This window comes from Balaenoptera physalus (genome assembly GCF_965194825.1).
Source record: "Balaenoptera physalus genome assembly, chromosome: 2".
Lineage (NCBI taxonomy): Eukaryota > Metazoa > Chordata > Mammalia > Artiodactyla > Balaenopteridae > Balaenoptera > Balaenoptera physalus.
This window is the reverse complement of record NC_138883.1, coordinates 144937797-144965259: the sequence shown is the minus strand read 5'-3', so window position 1 is coordinate 144965259 and position 27463 is coordinate 144937797. Positions and strand designations below refer to the sequence as shown.

At 39.5% G+C, this 27463-nt stretch overlaps 1 protein-coding gene and 1 long non-coding RNA gene across 9 annotated transcripts in view; one reads left to right on the top strand and one right to left on the bottom strand.

Annotated features, from left to right (window-relative positions):
• LOC309654491 (endophilin-A3) overlaps window positions 1–27463 on the bottom strand; it is a 661335-nt gene that overhangs the window by 133262 nt on the left and 500610 nt on the right. For all 8 annotated transcript variants that reach the window (XR_014260293.1, XM_082448506.1, XM_082448508.1 and 5 more), the window contains 5 exons: window positions 26188–26326; window positions 25011–25061; window positions 24115–24319; window positions 18794–18941; window positions 17181–17265 (listed from right to left, as the gene is read on the bottom strand). Coding sequence is in view for 7 of the 8 variants with exons in the window: in XM_082448506.1 (XP_082304632.1) it covers window positions 17181–17265; window positions 18794–18941; window positions 24115–24319; window positions 25011–25061; window positions 26188–26326 (628 nt within the window). In the remaining variant the exon portion in view is untranslated. The remainder of the gene's footprint in view (window positions 1–17180; window positions 17266–18793; window positions 18942–24114; window positions 24320–25010; window positions 25062–26187; window positions 26327–27463) is intronic.
• LOC309654607 overlaps window positions 1–27463 on the top strand; it is a 535162-nt gene that overhangs the window by 45382 nt on the left and 462317 nt on the right. The gene's annotated exons all lie outside the window — the stretch shown is intronic.

The window sequence follows — 27463 nt, the reverse complement described above, 5'->3', positions numbered from 1 at the left end:
CATACGAATCAGCAGAATTGAAACACCATTGCTCTAGATGAGCCCAATAAAGAATATCAATAACTCCTCCCTTTCTGCATTTTGTTTCCTGGATTGAAAATTGTTAGTGGGAAACTCTATTCTCTAATCTTCATTTTCCATGAAAGGTTTTGCTTAACTTCTCAGGATGGAGTGGTATTGGAGTAATATTTACATGTTTACTCTCTTCTTTGCTTGCTGCTTTCCCACGGTAGAACTGGAAAGGAGGAGACTGATTAAATTTAAGATGATGCGTCCATACAATGTAATAAGATGAGGTCATTTAAAAGAAGGAGGTGAGTCTATGTGATTGATAAGGAACAGTCTTCTCTTGAAAACTGTTAAATGAAATAAGTATGGGATATATATACTATGATCTTTTGTCTAAATACACAAAAGGGCATATATATACATATATAGTGTATATACTATATATATAGTATATATTTATAGCTATATGTCTATATATGCTGATTTACATATAATTTCTCTTTTCAGGAAGCAATTGCAAGAGTTGGGAACTGGAGTGTGTAGAGGGAGGCTTTTACTTTTTGTTTTGCAGCTTTAAAAGGTTTGAACTTTCTGACCATATGAATACGGTACTTCTATGATCATTAATATTTTTCTCTTTTCGCCTTTGTAATAAAAACTTAAAATTTGGGATTATGTTTTAATGGGAAGTAGATTTTTTTCATTCAGATTGGACCCCTGTGTCTTGTAGATTCAAAATCCTGAGAGGAAGGCTCACCTCAATTCCCAACAGGGCAAATGATGGTTACACTTGATATTTTTCTAGGTGTCCTGGATCTTTCAAGTTGTTTTTCTGTTCAATTTTTTAATTAAAAAAAATTTGGGGGATTGTGGGATCTTAGTTCCCAGACCAGGGATAGAACCCGGGCCCTCAAAAGTGAAAGCACAGAGTCCTAACCACTGTACCACCAGGGAATTTCCTCAAGTTGGTTTTCAAAGATCCTTTTAAGGGTCCCCTTAAAAAACAAATGTCAGAGCTGTCCAAATTAGCCATGAATGATTTGGGGGAGATGACATGGGGAGCCACGGCAACTCCAAAATGTATGCATCTTCTAGCATGATCTTCTTCTATGTGTTATTTTTTATTTAAAGGAAAGATAGTATAGTGTTCATGCAGTTCTGAATCTTGTTTTGTTTTTGTTTCTCTCCCGCAGTAATTTATTTTAAAGAAAAGAATGGAGCACAGCTGCACACAAGCATTTGAAAGGCAATGTCTGGGCACAACAAAACCAGAGAAACAGAGCATGTTCCCTATGTCTTTGCACAGTAGAAGAACTTAAAAGAAGAGCAATTCACTAACATGAGAGCTTAGACACAAGATGATAAAACAACAGAATAAAATGGAAAACTATGGAGCTGAAGAAACAAACTATGAAACATAACATTATTAGAAACTAACAAATAATTCAGAACTAAGAAGAAAAACAGAAGAAATATGGCTGAAAATCAAATTAATGACATAGAAGCAAGACTTGGAAGTGAATGCTGTGATGAGAGAGAGAGAAAGAGAAGCTTTTAAAGCAATTAGAGGGGTGAAAGGAGGGATGGGCTGCAAAGGAAGCTTTTGGGGTGATGAGAATGTTTTGTATCATGAATGGGGCTGGGGTTTTATGGTTGTGTACATCTGTTAAAACTCATCACTTTGAATAGTCAGTTTTTGTATGTAAATTATACCTCTCTAAAATTGATTTTTAATGCAGTTTTTGGAGATAAAATGAGAGAGAACCTAAATAATCCAATATTGAAGACAACTGGATTCTTCAAGTAGAGGTTTCAACACATGAAACAGAAAAAAAGTGTTCATAAATAAAATATGCAAAAAATGTGCCTAAAATACAGCTTGGAAAGGTACACTGTCTTCCAGGAAAAAGTGATGAAAAAATGATTAACATAAAAACCTAGAGCTTTCAGCAGAATAATGCCCCCAAAAGATGTCCACACCCTAATTCCTAGAATTTATGAATATGTTACCTTACATTGCAAAAGGGATTTTGCAGATGTGATTAAGGTTATGACCTCAAGATAGGGAGATTATCCTAGTGGGCCTAATCTAATCACATGAGTCCTTAAAAACAGAAAAAATTCTCTGGCTGGAGTTAGAGAGATGCAGCAGAACAAGAGGCAAGAGAGATTCAGAGCATGAGAGGTACTCAACCCGCTGTTGCTAGCTCCAAGATGGAAGAGGCCAGGAGCTGAGGAATGTAGGAGGCCTCCAGAAGTTGAGAACAACTCCTGGCCAAGAGCCAGCAAGGAAATGGAGATTTCAGCTCTGCAACTGCATGGGCCTGAATTCTGCCAACTTCCTGAATGAGCCTGTGAGTGGATTCCACCCTAGGGCCTTCAGAGAAGCGTTCAGGCTGACAGACATCTTGATTTTAGCCACGTGTGATCCAGAGAAACCAGTTGAATCTATTGGGTTTCTGACCTACAGAACTGCAAGATAATAAATTTGTGTTGTCTTAAAGCACTATGTTTGTGTAGATGAATATACCTGGCTTAAAAAAGTAAAACTTTGACGATGAAGAAAGAATTGTATAAGCATTACCAAAAAAAGTCCCCTATAAGAATAAAAAGTCAGGTGGACTTCAGACTCACAACATTCAAAACCAGAAAAGGATGGAGCAAAAGTTTTGAGAGAGAGAATCTGGGTCCCAAGAATATTATGTCCAGTCAAACTGTTATTCAAATACAAAGGCCATAATTTTCTGTAAAATAGGAACAGTAATGGTACCAACCTAATGGGGTTAGGTAAGGATTAAATGAGATGTCAGAATGAAAAGTTCAATAATTACAATACAATAAAAAATGACAACTAACAGTCTTTGCATTATTATTCATGTAAGATACTGTTCTATGTACTTCACATATATTTTATCATTTACTCATAACAACAACCCCATCAGGAAGTATTGTTATTATTCCCATTTTACAGATGAGGAAACTGAGGGTAATTTGTCAAAGATTACAAAGTAGCTACTGGCGTTATTTTACCCTGCCTCAGCAGTATCATAGGTGAGAGATGCATTTTAAGATCATCCAAGATGACAATAAAAGGATGCCAGGAAAATTCAACAATACTATTTGGGGGCATTTACTTTTCTTATTTCAAAAACGAATAAACAAACACCAATATCCACTTGATAAAATAATTATTCACTCTAAAAGAAGAAGAATGTAACCTGTATTAGTGAAAGAAAAGCATATTGGGGGGAAAATATTATCAGAAACAGAAGGAAATGTATAGCATTTCCTTAAAATTTAATGACAATAAAATTCAAGGAAGCATTCTACAAAACAAAAGATAAATGATGGGGTTAAGAAGTCAAAACATGGCTGGAAAAAATACCTCTGGCTTGGTTGAGAAAAGACTGAAAAATACAAAAATAATGCAAAGTTTGCTCTATGACAGAAGAAAATCCAAATGAATAGTTGGAAATACATTCAATGATGAGGAGGGCAAGTGCTTTTGTTTGAAGGGGAGGTGTGCTTCCAAAACATGGAGGAAAAAAGACAAAGAGGTGGGGGGAAATATTACATGTTAAAAATAGAGAAGAGATGCAATACAGACAGTTGGTGAACCTTTAGAATAAATAAGAAAAATAACAGAAAAGAGGCACAAATACAACAGAAGAAAACTTTCATGCACCCAAGAAAGATTTGAATCTATGTCCTAAAAGCCCTCACTGTTTACCAAAATTATTGAAAAGAAAATAGAACCTGGACTTATTCTAGAAAAGTCCTCTAATTTTAAGTATATGGGGAAAATCTTATATCTAAGCAGAAAAAAAAAAAATGGTTCACAACACAAGGAGAAAGGACAGTTTAGGTGCAAATATTTCCTTTTCAATATCCAGAGCCATATGTCCACAGTTTTAAGAAAAAAAAAAAAAGAAGATAGCTTATTAAACAAGAGCTCATATTCCCGCTCATTTGAGGGTATAAGAAAGGCATCCTTAAATATAGAGGGTCTTAGAGAGTATGCCATCTGTATAATCTCCCAGAAAAAAATGCACAAAGATCCACTCCAATTTAATGAGAATTTAATTTTTAAAATTACTATGGGGGAAAAAAAAAAACAAAACAAGATTCAGCACTGCCTGAACACTATAGTATCTTTTGTTTAAATTTTTAAAAGGAAATTTGACAGTAGAAATTAAATGCCTTCAACGTGCCTATCTTCTGGCCCAGAAATTCCACCCCAGCAAATGTGTCCTAAGGAGACATTTAGAGATGAAGAGATGGGAAATTTGAGATTTGCTACAGTTTTATTTATCATAGTAAATAATTAGAAACAAACTGCAGACATCCAGAAAGATCTCTCTAAAAATGTAATCGTGATTACATCACTTGTTAAAAATCCTTAAATGGCTCTCACTGCCTCCAGATGAAGTCCAAATTCCTTTATGAACCATGGAAGACCTCCAAGACTTGCTTACTTTCCCAGCTGCTGTTACCACCTACTTCTCCTCCAGCCCCCTCTCCACGCTTAGTACCTCAATGTCCAGGTGTGGCCCCCATAGGCCAGTTGGCCAACATGCAACCTCAATACCTGACATGCTGTTCTGACATCTGTGTATATCTTAGGGCATCATTTCATGTACCATCTCTCCCAGGAAGCCATCCCTGACCCCCTAAGCCTTATAATACCGTAATATAATCGCTAACTTCTCTATCTGCCCTATTAGACCAATCTAAGGATGGGAGAGACTTGAATTCAGGTCTCCTAACATAAAGTTGGAGCTCTAGTATCACATGCCAGAGAATCACCATCCACCATTTAATAGCTCTGAAATGTTGGATAATTCCTTAATCTATGCCTTTGTTTCCTCATCCCTAAAATGAAGCTAATAATAATGCCTCCTTATGGGGTCATTGTGAGAATTAAATCAGTTAATCCACATAGAACACTTAGAACACAGTCTGGCACAAAAGAAGTCCTCAATATTAGTTGTTTACTGCTGTTGTTGTGAGAAAAACAGCTGCCTGAAACATAACCTAATTTGATTTTAGCAAATACAAATGGCACAAACGCAGAAGCTAAAATAGCAGTGAAGAAAATACACGAAGTGTTTTAAATCCTTGGTTCTCATATATGAAAAATGGGAGGGAGGGCAGCATGACTAAGGAAGTGTTGTGAGTCCCGTAGAAACTAGGAAGGCTCCAGGGAAGAACTTTTAAAACAACAATGAACCATATCAACTGTCAACACATTCCACAGCTGAATGTTAAGAAGGTCAAAACTGCAGTTCCCCGGCTTAGCTTTATAAGCTATAATTTGTATTTTTCTAATCAAAAGGAAAAGCCTTTTGAACATCCACTTTCTATGTAAATTCAGAGCTCAGGCCATAGTCAACCACAGAGGCAGAAATATTTATCTTCTCCAGGAGGGTTTGGGAGGCTTTCCTCAAGGGATCTGAAATACAGCTCACTGTCAACAAGCAAGCATCCCCAAACCACAAGAGACAGGGGTAATAAAAGGATGAACTGGAAGCTGAGATATGTTGTGGTTTTGTTTGGAAATCAAGGGAATGACTAGAGTCAGAAGTGGTAGGAGGAAACCATAAACTTCACACTAGACAGCCAGGAACAGGCCAGAAGCTGCCAGGCAGTGTGAATTATAAAAGGAAAACTGCAGAGAGACCACAGAGGGAGACGGGGAGGAAGGTGGAGAGAGGCAGTCGCTCAGGCCCGGGAACAGGTGCTGGGGCCTCAGTTTTCCATGATGGGAAGGAAGAAGTGGTGTCCTACAGGAGAAGAGGGTGAACCAGCTTTGCACAGTGAATACAGACTGGACAAGCCACCAGCAAAGTCGGGTGGGGCTGACAGTTCATGCAGGCTTCGGGATGGATACAGGGCTGGAACTTGCTAAGCTTACACGATAATGCGTCTTTTCCAGTTAAGTAAAACAAACCATATTTTCAGAACTTAAAAGGGACCCTCAGGACTATCTGATCCAATGGTTCCCAAATTTGGATGCACCCCACCCCCAGTCACCCAGCGTGCTTGCTAAAAATGCTGCTGACAAATCCATAGAGATGGAAGTAGAACAGAGATTACCAGGGGCTGGGGGTAGGAATAGGAGGATGGGGAGTCAGTGTTTAGTGGGTACAGAGTTTGTGTTGGGAATGATGAAAAATTCTGGAGATGGATGGTGGTGATGGTTGCACAACAATGTCAATGTACTTAATACCAATGAACTGTACACTTAAAAAGGGTTAAAATGGTCCATTTTAGGTTATGTACATTTTACCCCAATTTAAAAAATACCTGGCAGAGCCAAAAGAAAAAAAAATTGCTGGTGACTGGGACCCACTCCCAGAATGTCTGACTTGGTGAGGTCCAGAAATCTGCATTTTAAATAGCACCACAGATGCTTCTACAGGAAGCAATTTGAGAACCACACTTTAAAAAGTGGTATTGTGGTTATCAAAAAAAGGTCTTTCTATTTTGGAGCTACATACTGAAATATTTATGAATGAAATGATATGCTGTCTGGGTGTGCTTCCAAAATGGCCCAGTGGGCTGGAGGTAGTAGTGTAGATGAAGCAAGAGTGGCCCCAAATTGATAACTGTTGCAGGTGGGTGATGGACACATGGGGGTTCGTTACACTCTTCTCTCCTCATTTATACAGCCTTGAAATTTTCTATAACAAGCGAAAAAAAAAACATTCTTAAAAACCAAGTGAGGGGGGAGACCTTCAGTATGGTGGAGGAGTAAGACGTGGAGATCACCTTCCTCCCCACAAATACATCAGAAATACATCTACATGTGGAACAACTCCTACCAAACACCTACTGAACGCTGGCAGAAGACCTCAGACCTCCCAAAAGGCAAGAAACTCCCCACGTACCTGGGTAGGGCAAAAGAAAAAACAGAGACAAAAGAATAGGGATGGGATCCGCACCAGTGGGAGGGAGCAGTGAAGGAGGAAAGGTTTCCACACACTAGGAAGCCCCTTCGCGGGCAGAGACTGTGGGTGGCGGAGGGGGGAAGCTTTGGAGCCACGGAGGAGAGCACAGTAACAGGGGTGCAGAGGGCAAAGCAAAGAGATACCTGCACAGAGGATCGGTGCCGACCAGCACTCACCAGCCCGAGAGGCTTGTCTGCTCACCCGCCGGGGCGGGTGGGGGCTGGGAGCTGAGGCTCGGGCTTCGGTTGGATCCCAGGGAGAGGACTGGGGTTGGCGGTGTGAACACAGCCTGAAGGGGCTAGTGCACCACAGCTAGCCGGGAGGGAGGCCAGGAAAAAGTCTGCAGCTGCTGAAGAGGCAAGAGACCATTGTTTCAGGGTGTGCCAGGAGAGGAGATTCAGAGTACCACCTAAACGAGCTCCAGAGATGGGCGCGAGCCATGGCTATCAGCGCGGACCCCAGAGAAGGGCATGAGACACTAAGGAAGCTGCTGCAGCCACCAAGAAGCCTGTGTGCAAGAACAGGTCACTCTGCACACCTCCTCTCCCGGGAGCCTGTGCAGCCCACAACTGCCAGGGTCCCGTGATCCAGGGACAACCTCCCCGGGAGAACACACGGCACACCTCAGGCTGCTGCAACATTACTCCGGCCTCTGCCACCGCAGGCTCACCCTGCACTCCGTATCCCTTCCTCCCCCAAGCCTGAGTGAGCCAGAACCCCCTAATCAGCTGCTTCTTTAACCCCATCCTGTCTGGGCGAAGAACAGATGCCCTCAGGCAACCTACACGCAGAGGCGGGGCCAAATCCAAAGCTGAACCCCAGGAGCTGTGCGAACAAAGAAGAGAAAGGGAAATTTCTCCCAGCAGCCTCAGGAGCAGCGGATTAAATCTCCACAATCAACTTGATGTACCCTGCAGCTCTGGAATACCTGAATAGACAACAAATCATCCCAAAATTGAGGCGGTAGACATTGGGAGCAACTGTAGACATGGGGTTTGCTGTATGCAACTGACTCATTTCTGGTTTTAAATTTATCTTAGTTTAGTATTTAGAGTTTATTATCATTAGTATACTTGTTTATTGATTTGGTTGCTCTTTACCTTTATTTTTAATATATCTATATATATATATTTTTTTTTTCCTTTTTCTTTTTTTGTGAGTGTGTATGTGTATGCTTCTTTGTGTGATTTTGTCTGTATAGCTTTGCTTTTACCATTTGTCGTAGGGTTCAGTCAGTCCGTTTTTTTTTTTTTTTTTTTAGTATAGCTTTTAGAGCTTGTTATCATTGGTGGATTTGATTTTTGGTTTGGTTGCTCTCTTCTTTCTTTTTTTTTTATAACTTTTTAATTTTTTATTTTAATAACTTTATTTCTTTTTATTTTCTTCCTCCCTCTCTCCCTCCCTCCCTCCCTTCTTCCTTTCTCCCTTCCTTCCTCCCTTCCTTCCTTCCTTCCTTCCTTCCTCCCTCCCTCCCTCCCTCCCTCCCTCTCTCTCTCTCTCTCTCTTTCTCTCTTTCTCTCTTTCTTTCTTTCTTTCTTTCTTTCTTTCTTTCTCCCTTTTCTTCTGAGCCATGTGGCTGACAGGGTCTTGGTGCTCTGGCCGGGTTTCAGGCCTGTGCCTCTGAGGTGAGAAAGCCGAGTTCAGGACATTGGCATTGGTCCACCAGAGACCTCCCAGCTCCACGTAATATCAAATGGCAAAAGCTCTCCCAGAGAGCTCCATCTCAACGCTAAGACCCAGCTCCACTCAACAACCAGCAAGCTACAGTGCTGGACACCCTATGCCAAACAACTAGCAAGACAGGAACACAAGCCCACCCATTAGCACAGAGGCTGCCTAAAAGCATAATAAGGTCACAGACACCCCAAAACACACCACCGGATGCGGTCCTGCCCACCGGAAAGACAAGATCCAGCCTCATCCAGCAGAACACAGGCACTACTCCCGTCCACCAGGAAGTCAACACAACCCAATGAACCAACCCTAGCCACTAGGGGAAGACACCAAAAACAAAGGGAACTACGAACCTGCAGCCTGCAAAAAGGAGACCCCAAACACAGTAAGTTAAGCAAAATGAGAAGACAGAGAAATGCACAGCAGATGAAGGAGCAAGGTAAAAACCCATGAGACCAAACAAATGAGGAGGAAATAGGCAGTCTACCTGAAAAAGAATTCAGAGTAATGATAGTAAAGATGATCCAAAATCTTGGAAATAGAATGGAGAAAATACAAGAAATATTTAACAAGGACCTAGACGAACTAAAGAGCAAACAAACAATGATGAACAACACAAAAAATGAAATTAAAAATTCTCTAGAGGGAATCAATAGCAGAATAACTGAGGCAGAAGAACAGATACGTGACCTGGAAGATAAAATAGTGGAAATAACTACTGCAGAGCAAAATAAAGAAAAAAGAATGAAAAGAACTGAGGACACTCTTAAAGACCTCTGGGACAACGTTAAACGCACTAACATTCGAATTATAGGGGTCACAGAAGAAGAAGAGAAAAAGAAAGGGACTGAGAAAATATTTGAAAAGATTATAGTTGAAAACTTCCCTAAAATGGGAAAGGAAAGAATCAAGTCCAGGAAGCACAGAGAGTCCCATACAGGATAAATCCAAGGAGAAACACGCCAAGACACATATTAATCAAACCACCAAAAATTAACTACGAAGAAAAAATATGAAAAGCAGCAAGGGAAAAACAACAAGTAACATACAAGGGAATCCCCATAACGTTAACAGCTGATCTTTCAGCAGAAACTCTGCAAGCCAGAAGGGAGTGGCAAGACATATTTAACGTGATGAAAGGGAAAAACCTACAACCAAGATTACCCAGCAAGGATCTGATACAGATTCAACGGAGAAATTAAAACCTTTACAGACAAGCAAAAGCTAAGAGAATTAGGCACCACCAAACCAGCTTTACAACAAATGCTAAAGGAACTTCTCTAGGCAGGAGACACAAGAGAAGGAAAAGAACTAAAATAACAAACCCAAAACATTAAGAAAATGGAAATGGGAACATACATATCAATAATTACCTTAAATGTAAATGGATTAAATGCTCCCACCAAAAGACACAGACTGGCTGAATGGATACAAAAACAAGACCCGTATATATGCTGTCTACAAGAGACCCACTTCAGACCTAGGGGCACATACAGCCTGAAAGTGAGGGGATGGAAAAAGATATTCCATGCAAGTGGAAATCAAAAGAAAGCTGGAGTAGCAATTCTCATATCAGACAAAATAGACTTTAAAATAAAGACTTTTACAAGAGACAAAGAAGGACACTATATAATGATCAAGGGGTCAATCCAAGAAGAAGATATAACAATTGTAAATATTTATGCAACCAATATAGGAGCACCTCAATACATAAGGCAAATGCTAACAGCCATAAAACGGGAAATTGACAGTAACAAAATAATAGTAGGGGACTCTAACACCCTGCTTTCACCAATGGACAGATCATCCAAAATGAAAATAAATAAGGAAACACAAACTTTAGATGACACATTAAACAAGATGGACTTAATTGATATTTATAGGACATTCCATCCTAAAACAACAGAATACACTTTCTTCTCAAGTGCTCATGGAACTTTCTCCAGGAGAGATCATTTCTTGGGTAACAAATCAAGCCTTGGTAAATTTAAGAAAATTGAATCACATCAGGTATCTTTTCCGACCACAATGCTATGAGACTAGATATCAATTACAGTAAAAAAATCTGTAAAAAATACAAACACATGGAGGCTAAACAATACACTACTAAATAACCAAGAGATCACTGAAGAAATCAAAGAGGAAATCAAAAAATACTTAGAAACAAATGACAATGAAAACACGATGACCCAAAACCTATGGGATGCAGCAAAAGCAGTTCTAAGAGGGAAGTTTATAGCAATACAATCCTACCTTAAGAAACAAGAAACATCTCAAATAAACAACCTAACTTTACACCTAAAGCAATTAGAGAAAGAAGAACAAAAAACCCCAAGTTAGCAGAAGGAAAGAAATCATAAAGATCAGATCAGAAATAAATGAAAAAGAAATGAAGGAAACAATAGCAAAGATTAATAAAACTAAAAGCTGGTTCTTTGAGAAGATAAACAAAATTGATAAATCATTAGCCAGACTCATCAAGAAAAAAAGGGAGAAGGCTCAAATCAACAGAATTAGAAATGAAAAAGGAGAAGCTACAACTGACACTGAGAAATACAAAGGATCGTGAGTGATTACTAGAAGCAACTATATGCCAGTAAAATGGACAACCTGGAAGAAATGGACAAACTCTTAGAAAAGCACAACCTTCTGTGACTGAACCAGGAAGAAATAGAAAATATAAACAGACCAGTCCCAAGCACTGAAATTGAGACTGTGATAAAAATCTTCCAACAAACAAAAGCCCAGGACCAGATGGCTTCACAGGCGAATTCTATCAAACATCTAGAGAAGAGCTAATACCTATCCTTCTACTCTTCCAAAGTATAGCAGAGGGAGGAACACTCCCAAACTCATTCTACGAGGCCACCATCACCCTGATACCAAAACCAGACAAAGATGTCACAAAGAAAGAAAACTAGAGGCCAATATCACTGATGAACATAGATGCAAAAATCCTCAACAAAATACTAGCAAACAGAATCCAACAGCACATTAAAAGGATCATACAACATGATCACATGGGGTTTATCCCAGGATTACAAGGATTCTTCAGTACATGAAAATCAATCAATGTGATATGCCATATTAACAAATTGAAGGAGAAAAACCATATGATCATCTCAATAGATTCAGAAAAAGCTTTCGACAAAATTCAACACCCATTTATGATAAAAACCTTCCAGAAAGTAGGCATTGGGGGAACTTACCTCAACAGAATAAAGGCCATATATGACAAACCCACAGCCAACATCATTCTTAATGGTGAAAAACTGAAACCATTTCCTCTAAGATCAGGAACAAGACAAGGTTGTCCACTCTCACCACTATTACTCAACATAGTTTTGGAAGTTTTAGCCACAGAAATCAGAGAAGAAAAAGAAATAAAAGGAATCCAAAACGGAAAAGAAGAAGTAAAACTGTCACTGTTTGCAGATGACATGATACTATACATAGAGAATCCTAAAGATGCTACCAGAAAACTACTAGAGCTAATCAATGAATTTGGTAAAGTAGCAGGAAACAGAATTAACGCACAGAAATCTCTTGCATTCCCATACACTAATGATGAAAAATATGAAAGAGAAATTAAGGAAACACTCCCATTTACCACTGCAACAAAAAGAATAAAATACCTAGGAATAAACCTACCTAAGGAGACAAAAGACCTGTGCTCAGAAAGCTATAAGACACTGATGAAAGAAATTAAAGATGATACAAACAGATGGAGAGATATACCATGTTCTTGGATTGGAAGAATCAACATTGTGAAAATGACTCTACTACCCAAAGCAATCTACAGATTCAATGCAATCCCTATCAAACTACCACTGGCATTTTTCACAGAACTAGAACAAAAAATTTCACAATTTGTATGGAAACACAAAAGACCCCGAATAGCCAAAGCAATCTTTAGAAAGAAAAACGGAGCTGGAGGAATCAGGCTCCCTGACTTCAGACTATACTACAAAGCTACAGTAATCAAGACAGCATGGTAGTGGCACAAAAACAGAAATATAGATCAATGGAACAGGATAGAAAGCCCAGAGATAAACCCACGCACATATGGTCACCTTATCTTTGATAAAGGAGGGAAGAATATAAAATGGGGAAAAGACAGCCTCTTCAATAAGTGCTGGGAAAACTGGACAGCTACATGTAAAAGAATGAAATTTGAACACTCCCTAACACCATACACAAAAATAAACTCAAAATGGATTAAAGACCTAAATGTAAGGCCAGGCACTATCAAACTCTTAGAGGAAAACACAGGCAGAACACTCGATGACATAAATCACAGCAAGAGCCTTTTTGACCCACCTCCTAGAGCAATGGAAATAAAAACAAAAATAAACAAATGGGACCTAATGAAACTTAAAAACTTTTGCACTGCAAAGGAAACCATAAACAAGATGAAAGACAACCCTCAGAATGGGAGAAAATATTTGCAAATGAAGGACCTGAGAAAGGATTAATCTCCAAAATATACAAGCAGCTCATGCAGCTGAATATCCAAAAAACAAACAATCCAATCCAAAAGTGGGCAGAAGACCTAAATAGATATTTCTCCAAAGCAGATATACAGATGACCAACAAACACATGAAAGGATGCTCAACATCACTAATCATTAGAGAAATGCAAATCAAAACTACAATGAGGTATCACCTCACACCGGTCAGAGTGGCCATCATCAAAAAGTGTGTAAACAATAAATGTTGGAGAGGGTGTGGAGAAAAGGGAACCCTCTTGCACTGTTGGTGGGAATGTAAATTGATATAGCCACTATGGAGAACAGTATGGAGGTTCCTTAAAAATCTAAAAATAGAACTACCATACGACCCAGCAATCCTACTACTGGGCATATACCCTGAGAAAGCCATAATTCAAAAAAAGTCATGTACCACAATGTTCATTGCAGCTCTATTTACAATAGCCAGGACATGGAAGCAACCTAAGTGTCCATCGACAGATGAATAGATAAAGAAGATGTGGCATATATATACAACGTAATATTACTCAGCCATAAAAAGAAACGAAATTGAGTTATTTGTAGTGAAGTGGATGGACATAGAGTCTGTCATACAGAGTGAAGTAAATCAGAAAGAGAAAAATAAATACCGTATTCTAACACATACATATGGAATATAAAAAACAAAAAAAAGGTTCTGAAGAACCTAAGGGCCGGACAGGAATAAAGACGCAGACGTAGAGAATGGACTTGATGACACAGGGAGGAGGAAGGGTAAGCTGGGACAAAGTGAAAGAGTGGCATGGACATATATACACTACCAAATGTAAAATAGATAGCTAGTGGGAAGCAGCCACATAGCACAGGGAGAGCAGCTCGGTGCTTTGCGACCACCCAGAGGGGTGGGACAGGGAGGGTGGGAGGCAGATGCAAGAGGGAGGAGATATGGGGATATATGTATATGTATAGCTGATTCACTTTGTTATAAAGCAGAAACTAACACACTATTGTAAAGCAATTATACTCCAATAAAGATGTTAAAATAAATAAATAAAGAGTAAACAGTGACAACAACAACAACAAAAACACAAGTGAGGGACTTCCGTGGTGGTCCAGTGGCTAAGAGTCCGTGCTCCCAATGCCAGGGGCCTGGGTTTGATCCCTGGTCAGGGAACTAGATTCCGCATGCCACAACTAAAGATCCCGCATACCGCAACGAAAAGATCCCACGTGCTGCAACTAAGACCCGGCGCAGCCACATAGATAAATAAATATTTTTAAAAAACACAACAGTTGAGGAGCATTCCCAGTAGAGAGGAAAACATTATTAACGAGATGGAGGTGAGTGGCAGCTTGTTGCCGGCAAGGAACAACCAACAGTTCAGTGTGGCTGGAGCACCCCATTCAAGGTAAAGTAAGGAAGCGGTCAGAGATGAGCCTGGGAGCTGGGAAGGCTAACACCCTGCTACAGCTTGTGAGCCTGGTGAACGAGCGTTAAGTCTTTGAGCGATGGGGAGACATTGGGAATTTCTGAACGTTGTAAGAAAGATCAGATCTGTGCCTTAGCTACACTACTCTGGGTTAGAGGATAGATTTCAGGGGATCGAGTGGGGAGCAGATTAGAAGGCTGTTGTAAGTGTCCTGATAGTGATTTCAGGACCTGGACAGGATAGTAGTAGGCATGGAGAGAAGGAGCTGCAACGGAGAAAGATTTTAGTAGATATGACTGCACAACTCAGTAGTTAATTACAGATAAGGAAAGAATGAGCAAGAGGCAAGGATGACTGCAGGCTTCTAGTTTGGGGAACTGAGAGCAAACCACTCAACCAAGAGAGGACACGCAGAAGGACTAGCAACTGTGATCTAACTGTGTTTTGAGAAGAGATCCTGGTAGGATGCATCATTCAAGACTGAGAACTCCATGACCGTCCTTATGTGACGGCTACAAACTCCCTTGCAGGTGTCTCAAGTCACTTTTCTTCTATAGGTTCCTTCCCTTACAGAATCATAGGAGATGAGAGCTAGGAGAAGGTTCCAGTAGCTTTTAGCCTAACACCCTCCTTGTACAGCTGGGAAGTCTAGAGACGGTAACTGACTTGTCTAAAATCCTTATTATCTTTTTAATACGTTTAAGGCTGTCCAAACTTCAGATGAAAAACAAACAAAAAAATCAAGCACATACATATAACCATTCCTTTCCATCAACTTGACTACCAGTCTTCCTTCTTTAGTAGTCAAATACCCATTGCCCCATTTCCTTCCAATTCAGAATTCATTTCTTAAAGCTCTGCAACGTTTTACTTCTCTACACTTTGAATGCTACTGCTCTAAAATTAACTGAGAAAGACTTTCTTGTCAAACAAAACAGCCTTTTCTCAGTCCCCACAGTTGTTCCTTGGCTTTCGGTGAGGTTTGAATACTATCTGCTATTCCTCTCCTTAAATGCTTTGCTCCCTTGGTCTTTCTAACAGTGAGCTTTCCTTGGATTTACTCCTTCATGCTCCACTTCTTCTGACTCCAATTCTAGATCTCCATGCTTCCATCATGAGCCAAACACTCTTCTCTCTTCAATCAGTTACTCTGGGGTCATTCACCTCACAGTGTCCACAGTGTCTTCTGGGTTCACATCCAGATTGGACAGTAGTCCATGTGGAAAAGTTCTGCATGTGTCATAAGTGTGATGTGCCAATTCTCTTGGCCCGCATCACTAGAGGCACGGAGCCTTCTCAAAGACAAGGAATCCATGTGCTCCTGGGGCTCACTGCTGGGCTGACCCACAGTTAAAAGGGATACTGACAAATGAGAGAAGGTTCTGAAAAGAGCAGTGGGGTTGGTAAGGGATCTAAAAACAACATGTGAAAACCGCTGAAAAGGCTAGGAATGATGAGCTTGGGAAAGACAGTGCTCTTGCGATCCAGCTTTCTGCAAATTTGTGAAAACTTGTCACGTGGGATGCAGCATAGATGTGTTTTTCTCTGTTTCAGAAAGCAGAAATTTGAAGGAGGTTGTATTTTGGCTAACAGGAAAAAAAATCTTGCAAATAACTCAGGTTGTTCAACCCAAGAATGAGCTGTCTCTCAATGCAGTGAACTCTGCCCTTGCTGAAGGTGTTGAAGAAGAAATGCCTGCTCTGAGAGGGAGACCAGCCATACCTCTGAGATCCCCTTTCCTCTGACACCCTGTGAATCACTCTCCCTGTGATAGCCTGTCAGCACCACGGACTTCACATGCCTTATGTGGAATCAGCCGTCCCATCCAATTCCTCAAGTCTACCATTCATGCTGTTGTTCTTCTAGATTGCTGGGCTAGATTCATCATCTTTGATTCCTTGTTCTTTTTAGGTCCCTATACCTCCACCTCCAGAATGTTTCTTTGATATGTTCTTAATACTTTATTTCCATGGATACCATTACAGTCCAGACTTGCCAAACCCCATGTGGATAGAAGTCATTGGATTTTTGAGTCGGGACGAACCCTAGAGAGATCAAGCCCAGCCTGCTCATTTTATAAGTAAGGAGAATGAGACACAGAAAAATTAAAGACTTCTCTAAGGTCACATCGTTAAAAGTGGTGGTACTAGGCTCCAAGATTTGTAGTGCCATATTCTTTCCATTGCCCCATACCACAGCAGCTCTGGGATTTCTCCTTTTAATCACTCAGGCCACCCCGATACCTTTTGGCCTAACTGGTTTTATAGACATTGGCCATGACTTAACCATGGAATGACTGGTTTATTTGTTTAATACTGTCTGTTTGTTTAATGATGGTCTTTGGTCAAATCATATGTGTTAATCTAGATCTAGGAATTATCCCCAATCTCTTAACTGTAACAGACCACTGGGTCTGCTTTGAGTTAAACAGCACTGTTCTTTTCTGTGCTTCTCACAGATACTGCCAAAGCAGGACTGCTGAATTGTGAAATAAAGAAGAATTCTAGCCAGCTCAAGCTCTCTGGAGTCTGCAAATCCAGGTCATTTGGATTTGAAACATATCATTGTACTCCAATGAGTACAAAAATTACATATATCATGTTAGCTGGCTATGCTCTGATTACTTCCATAAAAGGTCCTGGACTCACGTTGGTTCTTCAGTTGCTATTCTGGTCTCTTCTAGTTCTTGTGCTTGTTTCAGCCAAGGTAATTTCGCTTCCACTGGACTTTTTTCTGACAAAAAGGGAACATAAACAACAAGCTTAATTATTGTTACTCATTCAAGAGTTGGATATGTGATTATTATTTGCTGAAGATTTCGTCAATAAAGAGGTCACGCTTTTCAAATGCACAGTACACGAAGTGGCTTCTGGACGGAACCAAAAATTTCTGTCATACATTTTTTTAATTAACACATTATCAAAATGCAACCAAACAACCCCATGACACAGTTGAATACATTCTCCAAGTTAGCATAAAAATGCCTTTTATAAAGCAGTACCAATATCTGTTGTTTGCATATTAAAGCTCTTACTTCAACCGTTATCAGTTTGCTTTCTTTTTCCACAAATTTTTTTGCCCATTGAATGAGGAAATTAATAGAGAAAAGCAAATAACATAGAAGGCTTAGAAAGTTGGGAGGAGGAGAGTCAGTGCTATGGTTTACTCAAACTTTAATTGCTATAATTGTTGAGGGAAATGATTACCAATTACCACTGGCCTGCAGGAGCAAGCTGGTGCCCCTCTCTGTCCTTTGAAGCTTCCTAAGATGTGAAGAAAGAAACAATCTAATTATGAAATGAGAAAGGAAGTAATTTTGGACTGCTTCAGGGAAATCACAAACACTAAGAAAGTGGCTATAAAAGTACCACTGACTGCAGAAATAAGGAGAAAAGACTTCACTGACGAAGTTATATAATCAGTGTTTGTACCTTGCATGGAAACCAGTGATTTTTCTGGAAGACAGACATCATCAAATAAATATTTTTTGAATAGCTGGTTGCCTATGAGGCTATTTGTGTAAATAATGCCCCCAGAAATAATGAAGAATTTTATCATCCTCTCCAAAGTACTAAGGAAGACTCCTTGGCACTGACACTTGGGAGTAATTCTTTTTCCATTTCCAAAAGGAAATACTTGTCACGAGGACTGGTAATACCTTACAAAAGTACGTATATGGAAAAAATCATGTCTAGAGAGGAACATACATCCAAAAGATGATGCCAAGACTTCCTTACCCATGGATGCTACCCATTTCTGCTAATTCATGTGGAACAAGTGGGAACTACAAAAGAATTTCTAAGTGCATCTATAAATCTAGATTGGGAACTGAAAGTCTTCATTCATTCATGGTAGGCAATAGGACATATGATGAAGCTGGCATTGTTCCTTCCTCAAGAAATGTACACTCTGGTGGAAGGCATGTGGGAATTTTCCTTTTCCTTTTTCTCTTCATCCTCCTTCTCCTTTTTCTTCAAAGCAGGGACTGCATCAAATTATGTTATGCCCACCAAGAAATGTTAATATAAGCCTAGACAGGAGCCACTCTATATGTACTGAATCAATAAGAGCTCAGTTTCTTCTCCAGACCAATTAATCACATAGGTCTAACTTCTTTATCTAGGTGGATGGGTCTACTGTAATCTGTCAGTAAAACAATTTTTATAAGAAAGTTAGTACGTTGAAATTCAAATGCTGCAATATTAGTAAGAGAGCTGGAAAACACCGTTTGATTTAACTTTTAAATGCACCACAAACTTACCTTTGGGTTTGTAACACGGGATGGGAATGATACATTCTTCTTTGATGTGTAACTTCAGTTGTGGATTACAGCCACCAACGTGCTGTCCACGATGGTTGATACACAGAACAACCCGGTAACGTAACCCCCGGCCACAAGTCACTGTGCACTTCAAAGATGAAAAGAGAAGCCAATGAAATTCTTGTTCATGAAGAGATCCACAAAGGTATTAAGGTCTCATGCACAGGAGAGTCACTAATCTACATGAATGTTAAACACAAAAGACCGTTAGATAAACATTATGTAAGGAAGGGGGTGGAGGCTGATCTCCCATGATTCTTATGCTTCAGGGCCCCTCCCTTGCAAGGCTTCCTTCCCATTCTCCATTCGAGAAGTATTTCAGGTGAGGTCACAGTGCAAGAAAAATTGAAATGCCCTGAAATCTTTCTACGCAAATATGCAAGAAACTTAATATAGGTTTTCTCAAATTTAATTAAAAATTCACATGACATCATCCAAAACAATTTGTGAAGACAAAAGAAACTTTTCTAAACTATTAATTTAAAAAAATATCAAATTTTGCTCAACCATGCTAGAGGATTATCTTTCTATTCTGTGTATAGAAATCGATCTTCCAAAATTGTTGTCCTATGAAAGGGCCATCGAAGAGTATTCAGCCAAAAAGTTTAGGAAAAAAATATTATAGATGTATCAGGCACTTAAAATTAATAAGAACATTATGCTATTTTCTCTAAGTTTTTATGAACTTTGTGTTGTCAGTATTTTTTTTTCTTGAATTATTTGTTTATGATTTGGAAGGTACTCTTGTCTATGAATGGAATATTTTCATGTCATGAACATCCACGATATGTTTTCAATTTATGTACATTATGTTGGTGAGCATATATGTATGTATATGTGTGTGTGGTTTTTTTTTAAATCAAGACTTTATTTTTTAGGACTATTTAAGGTTTATAGAAAAATTGAGCAGATAGTACAGAGAGTTCCCATATGCCCCCTTTCTGCTACATACAGTTTTCTCTAGTGTTAATATCTTGCATTAGTGTGGTACCTTTGCTACAACTGATAAACCAATACTGATACATTATTATTAACTAAAGTCCAGAGTTCACATTAGGGTTGTCAGCTTAAAAAAATTTGTAATTTCTTACAATTTCTTTTATTATTGTACATAAACATTTACTTAGATACCCAATATTTGTGTTTTGTATTCTTTCTTCTTAAAAAGTCACCTCCTTGGTAGGGGAGGGATGGATTGGGAGTTTGGGATTAGTAGATATAAACTATTATACATAGAATGGATAAACAACAAGGTCCTACTGTGTAGCACACGGAACTATATTTAATATCCTGTGACAAACCATAATGGGTAAGAATACGAAAAAGAATATATATTTTATATATATATATATATATATATATATATATATATATATATATATATATATATACGTATAACTGAAACACTTTGCTATACAGCAGAAATTAACACAACATTGTAAATCAACTATACTTGAATAAAATAGATTTCTTTAAAAAGTCACTTCCATATGGTATAAACTTCAGGCCCCACCAATCCTGGATCCATCCCTGGGAGAGCTCAAGAAGCCTTGGGCATGTGCTACAGAACACACACTGTTCTGCAGATGTGATCTCACTAACCATCCTGACACACTGTCAGGTTAGCAGCTTCGTTCCCATTTAACAGATGAGCAAATGAACAGCCCACCACCTAAGGACCTTGCTCAAGGTCATGCAGTTCCTAAGAGGCAGAGAGGAAATCCATCCCAGAGCCTCCTGTTGTCAAAATAATTACTTCACCACTGCTTCATAAAGCTTAAAGATTCTTTCCTGAGCCCATGGATGCTTCTTCAATTGTCACAGATGAGTTGCAGAGGATATGGAGGCCTTTTTCAGCATAGACCCATCTCCAAGAAGAGCAGAATAGCAGGAAACCTCTCTTATTCCCTCATGCCACTCTTATGACCACTGAACAAATACTGAATGAATTTAGTGAGGTTTGAGATTATATCTGACGTCTGGGAAACTGATTCACCTACCCCCACATTCACCTATTTGAAATATATGTGATCTTAAGAGGTTATTTTATATTGGCCAAGAAAGAAAAAAAATTCTTCCCCAAAGAGAAAGAAAACAATATGATTATAAGGTATAACTGCCCTAGAACTGGTCAATCCAAAGGAATATTAGTTCCTCAGTAGCTTCTCAGGAAGCTGGACACTTACCCCAACGATGTGGTCAGTGTTTACAACATTCCCAGAACTCTTCTTTCAAGCTGAATACATCCTTAATGATAGAAAATTCTCATCACTGAGAATGTGTCTGATTTTTTAAAAAGTGGAAAGTATGAAGAGCCAAGAAAGATGAATGAGATGCGTTGGTTAACAATCCTTCATTTGGGTATTGTAAGTGACAGTAAAGTCATGATATAGATGGGGTGGGGGTGGTATAAAAGCTCTAAAGACAACACAGAACATATGGGTAAGACCTGTAAGAGTGGAAAACAAGCTCTGCAGGTTGTAGAAGTAATGTTGATTTTTGAGGAGAGATCACAATATGATTTTTGGCATATAACTTGAGTTCAAAGAACCGAACGACCTTGCCATAATAAAATCCTTCCATCTCAGTCTACTGATTTATGTGAACAAGGCTTCCCAGTGTGTACATGCAAAACAAGCTAAAACAAGAAATCCACAGTTAAAATTAAGAATAAAATTACTGCTGAACCCATGTTTCTTTCTGGCAATGGACTATTTTTTAAAGCCCCACTCATCTTCTTGGAAGACTAATTTCAAAGGAAAATTTACTTTTTATGTATAATAATCATTCACGAGAAATCGAAATACATTTAATTGTTGTTTTGGTTGTGTACTAAGATTAAATTTAATAATAACTTAATCCAGGGGAACATTTCTAATACTTAAAGCCTTACGGCTATAGGAAATTAAAATAAATTAATTTCAACTTCTACACATATTTTCTTAGAGAAAAGTAGAATAGGGTAACCAATAAAAGACTTTAAAGCATAAAAGTACATTATATTAGGATAAATTCTGTGGGGGGGAGTGGTTTGAAAATGTGAGTTCAAGGGGAAAATAATGCAAAACATTCAAATTATTCAAGAGCTTATTCATATGTTTTTTAAAAATGGAAGATGGCAAGGATAGAAACCATCATGGCATTTACATTCTACTGGACATATTTTTTCTAATGCTATAACACTTTTATTTTAAAATGTCAGCCTTCAAGACATGTTAGAAATGACATTCTTTGATTTTTTTTTATTTAAACTTGTGATAAAAATTTTAGATGTCAACCTAAATATATATGAAGGGGTATGTAATTTTCCAAACTTCTTTTGGTATGTGAACAAAAAAGAATGGATAACTACTGCCCTACTAAGTACAAATGAAGCAGTAGGGGGTGATGATTTTGAGCCAGGGATATCGGAAAAGGACTGTGATGAGATAACATCTGTAAGCTGGGGCTGGAAGTGGGTCTTTCACCCAGAAAACTCACTTATCTCTACTCTTCAAGTTTCAGTTCAAGTGCTTCCTCCTTTCGGAAGCCTGCTCTGACACCTTCAAGTAGGGTGAATCACCCCACCTCTGTGCGCCGGCCATACAGGACATCATACCGCTCACTGCAGTGTCACACTGCATCACAACTGTTCATTTGCATGTATGGTTTCTGCAACTGGATTATGAGCTTTTGGCGGGGGGGTAGAAGCAGGTTTTATTTACTCCCTAGGATGGCAGCTGGCACACTGAATAAATAAATAGATAAATGCATGTGTGTGTTGAACTAAATATGTAGGGATCACTCAAAAGAGCTAAAGAAACATGAGTCAATTATGTCTCACCCTCTAGCAAATTAAAAGTTTAAGCTTAAAATATTAAATACCAATACCTGCAATTTTTTGACTAATCCAACTGCACTTTATTTGCTCTAGAGGTTTACTTGCTCGTCTCCCTAGAGAGGAAACTAAGCTAATCTAACACGAGGCCTTGTTACACCTCTGTGATGTTGCCCTTTTCTCCTTTCCTACCACCTGACACCTCAATGGCTTCCAAATAGGCTGCCTGCCTCTGGTCTTTCCCAGCATCAGTCTATTGTCTCAACTACTTAAAATATATTACATTTATTTTCTTCAACAAAAATAGCAAAGCTTCTTAGTAACCACCAGACTAAGAACATACCTCTAATGTCAGTTTTATCATCTCCATCTGAATTTTCCAATTCTTTTTTTTTTTTAATTTATTTTTGGCTGCATTGGGTCTTGGTTGCTGTGTAGGCTTTCTCTAATGGCGGCGAGCGAGGGCTACTCTTCGTTGTGGTGTGCAGGCTTCTCATTGCGGTGGCTTCTCTTGTTGTGGCTCCCGGGCTCTAGAGCGCAGGCTCAGTAGTTGTGGCACACGGGCTTAGTTGCTCCACGGCATGTGGGATCTTCCAGGACCAGGGATCAAACCCGTGTCCCCTGCACTGGCAGGCGGATTCTTAACCACTGTGCAACCGGGGAAGCCCCAATCTTCCAATTCTTAGTAACGTGGGTTCTCTCTTTAATCCAGATGAATTAGGGCCTTTTTCAGCATCTAGTCATTCTGTGTCATTTCTGCCTTTGCTCAGCCGTCTTGGCTTGGCCCTACCTCACAGTTATGTCTTCACTAGGCTCTCGTTTGGTTAAATCTTAAAGATGGGTCAAGCACTACAAGGGCAACAAAGACTTCCCAATCAACTCTGCTCTAATGCCTGTTCCGTTCAGATGTACCATGGTTCTTAATTAACTGTTCTTACCTGTGTTGATGCCTGCAATATTCTCTCTTACATTGTCCTCCAACTGGCTCTTCCTAAGCTCTTTGAGAGTAGGAACCCCGTTCATATACAACTTCTGCCTCCCTCAAGGTGCCCAGTACAGTGTTGGGAGCATGGCAAATAATCATTAAAATCTGAGATTGAATTAAAAAGTGGCGTGTACTCGGGACTTCCCCAGTGGCACAGTGGTTAAGAATCCACCTGCCAATGCAGGGGACACAGGTTCGAGCCCTGGTCGGGGAAGATCCCACATGCCGCAGAGCAACTAAGCCCGTGCGCCACAACTACTGAGCCTGCACTCTGGAACCCTGCGCCTAGAGCCCGTGTTCCGCAGTAAGAGAAGCCACCGCAATGAGAAGCCCACGCACCGCAACGAAGGGTAGCCCCCGCTCGCTGCAACTAGAGAAAGCCCACACACAGCAACCAAGACCCAATGCAGCTAAAAATTAATTAATTTCTAAACAAAGTGGCGTGTACTCAAATCTTACCTGAGACCACTCCATGGCAATCCACTTGGGACAGTCGAACAGATTGCAGGTTTGCATAACCTTGGGTTTAGGCGCATACATGCACTTCCATTCTTCCACTTGCAGTATCTCTCCATGCATGGACTCCTCCACACACACAAAGCTCCGTCTTTGAATCCCACCTCCACAGGACACCGAACACGCAGTCCAAGGATTATGTTCCCAGCTCAAAAGCAAACAAACAAAAACACATTATTTATTTGTTGCTTGTTTCAAGTTTGCAAAGTTGATTGCAAAAAGTACAGCCTTGGGATAACAGTTGTGGTTCGGTTGAAAGAGCACAGAATTGGAACCTTAAGACTTTAATCTTAACTGCTACACACAATCTGCAGTCACGAGGTACTTAACTCCTTTGACCCGAAGGTTATTGTCAAATGGGAGTAAGACACCTGCCCTCGTGTATTACCACAACAGGGCCATTGTGAGAATCAAATAAACTATAGAGTGTGAAAGCATCTTCAAACAGTCTCTAAACTATAAAACACCAATGGACAACAGTACTAAGGCATCATAGAATCTCAAAGTCGGAAAGAACCATCCTAGTCATCTAGGTATAAAAGGGAATGCAAATTTCTGATCAATTGCAATGTTTGAGGTCCCTCTATAATAATACCCAGTTATCAAGATATGCTTGACATCTCCAGTGACAGAAAACATCACCCTCTGAGCCAGCCTATTCCATATAATTCTTAGAAAGATCTTTCTTATTATGGACTTGAAGTCTGTGTTCCCTTATCTCTCTGTGAAAGGTCTAATAACTGTCCCTCTTACATTTTGGTCTATTGCTACAGATACTACAGTTCCTTGCAAATTACTTAGAGCATATTACAGAAAGAAAAAGGAAACCTGTAACTCACCGAGGGAGAGGTTGGAAGTGGTCATAGGGCATGATCTCTTTAAATCCATCGCTACAAATGAAATCATTGTGAGAATATAATTTCTAATCAATTAACGCATTTATTAATTTGACTAGTACGGATGTGACATCCCAAAAGACAGAGCTCTTTCAAATTAAAAACTAAATATGCCAAGTGTTATGAACCATTTCCCCCAAAATTCAGCCACGATCTCCTTAATTTTTAGGAAAATCTCTGACACACAACATCACAAATTCTATATGAAAATGTAGAAAATGGAACTAGTAATATGTATTCATCAAAGGAAAGAGTTTCTCTTAATTTAGATAAATCTATTTATTCCCTTTTATCATCTTAGCAGGTTAGTCTGATAAAATATATCAATGATATTAACACACTGTCATATTAGCAGGATCTTTAAAAAGCCATTTTGTTTCACAGAATTTGCCCTTTGAAAAGGCCTCTATTAATAATTACATACACCTGGGATTACAGGAAATGCACAGCTTCGTGATAGGAAATGAAATCCACAGGGAATGCTTCCTTTTCCACTCGCACACTTCTGCCTTAGCCAGCTGGCAGATAACTGGGGGATTCTGGGACTTGACAGTATGCTGTTATTTTAAGATACTGTAGTAAAGCCAGGAAACTTCCCCAGGCAATCCAAGTCATCAGGTACTAAATTATGCAGCAGGATAGTTTATGCATAGCTTTACTGCTCTGGCATTCAAACTCTTCACTTCCTTGCACCATGCATTCTTTATACTGAATTTAACGTGTACACTTCAAAAGTCAAAACGTGGTGATCGGTGACCCAGTTTAAAAAGCTAAAATGGTGAGTTACTGATATTTACGGCTGGCAAGATGGACTAGACACTGTACCTGGATGAAGAGAATGTTCATGCTGTATGTGCAGGAGATGCTCAAAGAGGTTCGTTAGCAATAGTCAAAGATCACAACACATGGACACATAGCCCGCAAGAGAGAACTAGACTGAGTAAGCTGATGAGCCTAATTCCTACTGACCACGGTTATACATGTGAATACAGGTACCTGCCACCAGTGTACGTTCAAGGTCACGCAATGGCAATGTGTTGCCTGGCAAGGGTGGATCAGTCACAGCTGCAGTTGATTTGTTTCTTTTTAAAGGAAAAAGGGTATGGGCAGTTATGCAAACCTTGATGGGCAAGGATCCATGCTGCATTCCTTCAGTTTTGGTTTTGGTTTCACATTCTCAGGGTAGTAATGGCAATAATGGTCAGGAACCACCCTCTTCAACCGGATATCCACACATTCAGCAGAATTGAGCTGATACCCTAAAGCAGCAGAACAAGAAAGTCTGAAGATCGCATCCGTTTGGGGTTTACTTGGCAAAGTTATCACTTGCCACACACTTCTTTATTCCTCTTTAAGAAACTTAACTCAGTGGTTCTCAACCCTGGGTGTATAACAGAACCACTTGGGAGGCTTTAATATACACCAACGCCCAGGTCCCTTCCTGGTCCAATTAAATCAGAAGCACTGCAGCCAAGAAATCAGCATTTCCACTGGTCAAAGCGGAAAGAGCGGGTGCTTTCTGTTGCCATGATTGCATTGAGACCAAAGAAATAAAGTTGTTCCTTTATTCCCAGGCTGCGGGGTAGTAGAAGCAGCAGACGCCCACTGCTTAATCCCAAGGGGGTGTAAGGCTCTTTAGCCAAAGCACCTATGGAGAGCTAACAATTGGATTGAGTACTATTTTCAGTTTCCTGAACTACTTTAGGTTCAGAGTTGTTGTGGGGAGCGAATAAGATACTGTGTGTCAAAGCTTTGTTAAAAATGTAAATCTCTAGACACATGCTAGGTGATATGGTGCAGCAGCAGCAAAAAAAAAAAAAAAAAAAGACTTTTTAAAAAAGACTCTCAGGTTCTTCTAAGATGACTAATATGTGTGGCCAAGATTGAGAATGACCACTTGATCTGACTGTGTTACTCTCAGCACTTATAACTGAAAGTTACAATAGACGCCTTTGAAAATGTTTGGAGCTCAGGTACAGAAAGAAGGTAGCTATTCATTGTCACCTCTCCTCACTGTCATCCTGGCACTGTGCAAGGCTCTCTTGTTTCCGTATACTTTCTCTTCTCCCATCACCACGCCCATTACAATCCCCCAGAGACACCTATTTATTGTTTATATGTCCTTAAATATATATCTGTCTTATGTAATTTTGTTTTGTGTGTATCTGTTTTGACTAAATTAATGATACTGTGTTTTAAGTCCTGTTCTGTTTTCTACTTTTCTCACTCAACATTACATTTCTGAGAACTATCCTTGTACTGTTGCTTCTTTCTTCTGTATAATATTCCATTGCTTGTACATTTTACTTATTTCCTGTCCTGGGGTACCTAGGGGTACCTCTGATGACAATAAACTTTCTAACTGGGAAAATAAACATTGTCTATACAGAGAGGAA